Source organism: Carya illinoinensis, chromosome 13 (assembly GCF_018687715.1).
Source record: "Carya illinoinensis cultivar Pawnee chromosome 13, C.illinoinensisPawnee_v1, whole genome shotgun sequence".
Classification (NCBI taxonomy): Eukaryota; Viridiplantae; Streptophyta; class Magnoliopsida; order Fagales; family Juglandaceae; genus Carya; species Carya illinoinensis.
In genome coordinates this window covers 11,747,380-11,753,237 of record NC_056764.1, presented here as the reverse complement: position 1 = coordinate 11,753,237, position 5,858 = coordinate 11,747,380, and the positions used below count along the sequence as shown (strand labels likewise).

At 35.3% G+C, this 5,858-nt stretch overlaps 1 protein-coding gene across 1 annotated transcript; it reads left to right on the top strand.

Annotated features, from left to right (window-relative positions):
• The first annotated feature begins 3,870 nt into the window (after nt 1-3,870).
• LOC122291438 (3-ketoacyl-CoA synthase 3-like) lies at nt 3,871-5,485 on the top strand. The gene has a single exon (XM_043099156.1). The coding sequence runs from the start codon at nt 3,938-3,940 to the stop codon at nt 5,342-5,344; it is 1,407 nt and encodes a 468-aa protein (XP_042955090.1). The 5' UTR covers nt 3,871-3,937; the 3' UTR covers nt 5,345-5,485.
• The last annotated feature ends 373 nt before the right edge of the window (nt 5,486-5,858 follow it).

Here is a 5,858-nt window from a genome sequence, read left to right as displayed (position 1 = left end):
TAATCACATATTCAGGGTTTCAATTGCACTAAGATAAGGTACTTCAGGATAAAAAAATTTCTCCATCGTCTTCACAAGGATGAAATGGATCTTTCTGCTCATCAAATTATCGAGCAACCATTGGAATACTCAGGGGATGAGTTTTGTCCATATAAAAGTGTTTCAAAACTTTATAGTAAAATTCACCATATAGATTTAAGATCATCTTAACATTGAATTCACTACTCTTTTAGAGTTGTGCTCTTCTGGAGTTCTTGTAAATAACAGTTAGTGAAGAATTCATCAATGTTAAACCGCTAACCTCATTTTTCAACAAAAACGGTGGCCAGCTTTTAGATCAGACAAGCACTGCAAGCTTTTTCAATTCTTCTGTAACTGTCAGGCGCTGTAAAGCTATAATACTACATCTTCTTGTCTTTTGTAAAGAGATGCTTCACGAGAGATGCTGTGAAGTAATTTGTCATAATTTTCTCTATAAAAGAGATATTCAGCTCATCTTCATTCGCATCTCATCTTCTTCACTTTTCTGTAATTATACTGCATTCTTACTCTGCAATCTATTTCTGTATTCTTATTCTGTAATCTCTTTCTGCATTTTTATTATGCAATGGCTCAGCAATATTCTCATGGCCAATATATGAGGTATTCTGCATCTCGTTTATCAGCTGTTCTTGATTCTACCACAGGTGCTATAATGCAATATAATAATGATCTGACTCATAAGTCAGATAATGAAGCTATCTATGAGCTTGTGAGTCTTGGTACCCGATACTCATATCTATTGTCGCATTTTCTCAGCGACTGCAATCTAAAACTTGTGGAGTTGACAAACTCCACGAGAATATTGCTATCCTTCAGCGACTTCTTCTAGAGTCCAACATGAATATATGAGCAATAAAGCAAGAGAATAGGAATTTAAAATCCTTGCTTAAATCTTCTTTTCGATTGCCCACTCCTTTAGATAAGGATGCCATGCAGATTCTTGAAGAACAAGAGCATTTAAAAAATGAGGCATAGTGCCTCAAATTTCTGTAATTTTTGCTTCAAGATAATAATATAATATTTCACAAATATTTATATTTGTGTTTCTATCTTCTGGTAGATCTGTGTGCTCCTTTTTATTTCTTCTTTAATAATGCACACTTCATATCAAACGTATAATATGAATCTGAAATACTAATTGTATTTAAAAGATGGTATTTTAAAACTAATAATATTTTCCATCTTCTCCTTGAACCCGCAAGGATTTCAGATTTATATTTCAAATATGTGTAGTTTTCATGAGCTCTTCTGGAGTCTCAATGACATTCAAAATGACTGCACGCCGCTTGCACAACCACGACTGTAAATATCATTTCTCTTTTAAATAATAATAAATAAAATATTATTATAATATAATTTTTTAATATTAATTTTATATTAAGATTTGAAAAAGTTAAATTATTTATTATATTTTTATATTAAGATTTAAAAAAATTATAATGATAAATTAAAATAAGATAAGATGAATTTTTTGATTTTGATTAACCAAACAAGAGATGGTCTAGAGATCTTTCATAAATAATAATAATAATAATAATAATAATAATAATAATAATAATAATAATAATAATAATAATAATAATAATAAATGATGATTTAGAAATAAAATAAGATAATTTTATATAAAAAATAAAAATTAAATAAAATATTATTTTTTAATATTATTATTATTATGTTAAGAAAAATATTTTTTATCTTTTATGTAAAAAATTTTAAAAAATTATAATAATAAAATAAAATAAAATAAAATAAAATAATTTTCCAATCAAAAGGAGACCTAAAAAGGCTCGGCCCAGGTGGCGAGGCGTTCTGCAGGAAAATATCTCAGCCTTTTTAACCACGAATAGAAAGTTTTTATTTCCATCGAAATCAACAACTAGCCAGTAAAAATGAGCAAAATAAAAAATGATAGCACTAAGTTCAAATATTAAAAAATAAAAAAATAAAAATAAAAGAAAAGAAAATATACGGTACACGTTGCTGCAGAATCAAACAAATTAAAGGAAAAATATAGTTGCAAGCACAATTGTGTACTAATTTGTGCACCAATATAATGTGATTGGTCAAAAAATAGATTTGATTGAAAACAATGTTAATTTAAATTTTAAGTATGAATAAATCAGGATTGGTACATAAATTAATGTGCAACTGTGTTTGTATGTAGCAAAACTCCAAATTAAAAGGGTAATTATGCTCGGTTGGGATTTGAAAAACATTTAATCTTATTTTATTATATCTTATTTTATTATTATAATTTTATTAAATTATTACATAAAATATAATAAATAATTTAATTTTATCAAATCTTAATTTAATTTTTTTAAATATTAAAATAATAATAATATTATTAAAAAATAATATTTTAATAATATTTTACTTAACTTTTATATAAGCATGCGAATCAACCACTCACGTGAAAAAAGCTTCTTGCAACCGGCTAGGTAACAGTTGCGACGCCGTTTGCCCACATGGAAAAAACAATTCTGCTAGGGACAGTCGTCCCATGTAAGCGCCGTGTAAGTGACATTGACGTGGTTAAATAAAATAAAAACGCACCGTTTTGTCGAAGATGAAAGCAACTATGGAGCTACAGATGAAAGCAAAAACAGAGCTGGGTTTCAGTTTTTAGTTGGGTTTTCTTCTTCGTCTTCGTTTGATTTGGTTTTGAATTAGGAGACCAACAACTATGGAGCCAAAGATTTCCTTTTGCTCTGGTTTCGCTAGGGCTTTCTAAGGGGAGATGGCTGTCGTCAGGGGCTCTAAGGGCTAACCAAAGGTGTTAGAGAGGAGCTGTTCCTATACAAAGTTGGTCTCAGGAGCCGTTTCTTGTCATACGTAATCCGAGCAACCAAGCGAAGATAATAAATTAGAAGTCGGAAAAAGACAGAATCAGGGAAAGAAAAAGGCAAACCCAATTTGCTTCTGAAGGGCTTCGAGTGCAATCGAAAACGGCGATGAGGGTTTGAAGCTCAGCTCATTCACTTGAATTTCTACATGGCACTTCTGCAGATTTACATAGACCAATTTCGGTTTCCAAGAAAATAGAGAACGAGGAAGGGAAAAAAAAAAAAAGAACATAAACACAAATAAATAAATTTACCTGAAAATAGGGGGATCGTGAGGGAGAGAATGACCAAGACAACGAAGATGAAGCGAGAAACCCAGTATTTGTTTGTTGGGATTGCTACTGAGACCAATGCTTTACCGAAGTTACTGGTCGACAAGTTCAATGCACTTTTTTTCTTTTTTTAATCTTTTCTTTTAATCATTTTTTATATATTTTTAAAATGAAATGGGAGTGACGTGGACAAGCCAGTTGCGTGCCGATTGTATTAGGCGCTTGCATTTATCATTTTCCTAATAATTAATAGGTGCATCTGGGGGTTGATAATCTTAGTTTATGCTCTCTCACTCTTATGAAGCTTCTAGTTTTACTTTATGCTCTTGCCACCTTGTATTTCCTGTTAATGGTGTGGAAGCAGTGGTTAATTAGTAATAGTGAATTAGTAGGTGCAACTGTTGGTTGATAATTTTCAACCAATAGGGAGAAATGCATATTTTTAACGAGTACGCAGGTTCTTTAACTTGAGTAAAAAGATCAAGAAGGAGAAAGTAATAGTTAATTAGCAGGTGAAACTAGTTAATAATTTTCAACCAGTGTTACACAGAATTTAAGTTGCCTTATAAATCAGTTCGTTGGGGAGTTGAGCGTTGAAAACGAGTCGTGCGTGCGTAATTAAAGTATTTTTTGCACCTCCAACTCCTACACTCTCATCACTCCCACTCCACTCCTTATATACAAGACTTCCATTTGGTTCCCACATCTAATACATCGGACTTCTCTCTCTCTCTCACACACACACACACTCTCTCTCTCTCTCTCTCTCTCTCTCTCATGGAGCTTCTAGTTTTACTTTATGCTCTTTCTACCTTGTACTTCCTGTTAATGGTCTGGAAGTGGGTTGGTGCAAAAAGAGATCAAGAATGTTACATTTTGGACTACGAATGCTATAAGCCTACTGACGACAGAATGCTAGGCACGAAGTTCTGTGGGGAGATCATCACGAGGACAAAGAATCTCGGTCTCCTTGAGTGCAGGTTTCTCCTAAGAGCCATCGTCAGCGCTGGCCTTGGCGAGCAAACCTATGCACCAAGGATCATGTTCTCCGGCAGGGAAGACAATCCCACACTGTTGGATGGTATCTCGGAAATGGAGGAGTTTTTCGAGGACTGCATTGCAAATCTCTTGTCCAGATCAGGCATTTCCCCCTCGGAAATCGATGTACTTGTCGTTAACGTGGCCATGCTCTCCTCGGTTCCCTCTTTAAGTGCTAGGATTATCAACCAGTACAAAATGAGGGATGACATCAAGGTGTTTAATCTCACTGCAATGGGTTGCAGTGCCAGCCTTATTTCAGTCGACATAGTCAAAAACCTCTTCAAGTCCTACAAGAATTTGTTTGCACTTGTTGTGACTTCTGAATCTTTGAGTCCGAACTGGTATTCAGGTAATGATAGATCAATGATTCTTACAAACTGTTTGTTTCGTTCTGGTGGGTCTGCAATCCTTTTGACTAACAAAAGGGCAATGAGCAACCGAGCCATGTTCAGATTAAAGTGCCTAGTTAGGACACACCATGGGGCTAGAGATGAGTCTTACGGTTGTTGCATGCAAAAGGAAGATGAACAAGGAAGGGTGGGAATAAACCTTGGCAAGACTCTCCCAAAGGCTGCAACACGTGCTCTTGCTGATAACCTGAGACAGATATCACCCAAGATCTTGCCAATGAGGGAACTGGTTAGATTTATGGTTGTGAACCTTGCCCGGAAAATGAATGGAAGCTCCTCCGAAAAGACTACTGGGGCACCAAAAACGAAGGTGAACTTTAAGACTGGTGTCGACCATTTTTGCGTGCACACAGGTGGGAAGGCTGTCATAGATGGCATTGGGACGAGTCTTAATCTTAGTGAGTATGATGTAGAGCCGGCCAGGATGACACTGCATCGGTTCGGGAACACATCGGCGAGTAGCATTTGGTATGTGTTGGGGTACATGGAGGCCAAGAAAAGGCTCAAAAAGGGTGATAAGGTATTCATGGTAAGCTTTGGTGCAGGCTTCAAATGCAATAGTAGTTTGTGGGAGGTAATGAGGGATATGGGCGATGGAAATGTGTGGAAGGACTGCATTGATAGGTACCCAGTAAAGACTTCAGACAACCCTTTTATGGAGAAGTATGGTTGGATCAACCAGGAGATGGATCTGGATCCAAGCACCTTCAAATTAGTCCCTGACTATATATAAATATTAACCAAGCATGCGCGCAGCCTGAAAACATTGATCACTAATTTGGTTGTGTTCACTTTCCAATTCTTGATCATGCATGTTGTATTTTCAATTATTTTTCTGGGCACCAAAAATAAAAATAAAAAAAAGGTTTGTTTTGGTGCGAGAGTAAGAAGTTTCTTATTGCCGAAATCCTGGACCTTCCCGATATGTACTGCCACGTACCAATAGTTATATATATATATATGACCAGATTTGCTAGGTACAACTGCCGTATACAACCGTCGCGTAACCGGCTGATGTCAGCATAAAATTTAAAAAAAAAAAGAAAAAGAAAAGAAAAAAAAAAGAAGAAGAAGATAAGCCATTGGCTGAAACTTTTGAGTTTGGGATTTGATGCATTTTGTTTATTTTCCACTCACCATACCCACTGCCTCCAAAAGCTCATAAGCTTCAGTGGCAATTTCAATTCCATAGCGCACCAATGCCTCCAGAAGCTCCCGGCTGCCAACAAGAAGTTCACCTACACCTC

Coding starts and splice junctions, on each gene's coding strand:
- LOC122291438 (XM_043099156.1), top strand. CDS start 3,938: ATGGAGCTTCTAGTTTTACTTTATGCTCTTTCTACCTTGTACTTCCTG.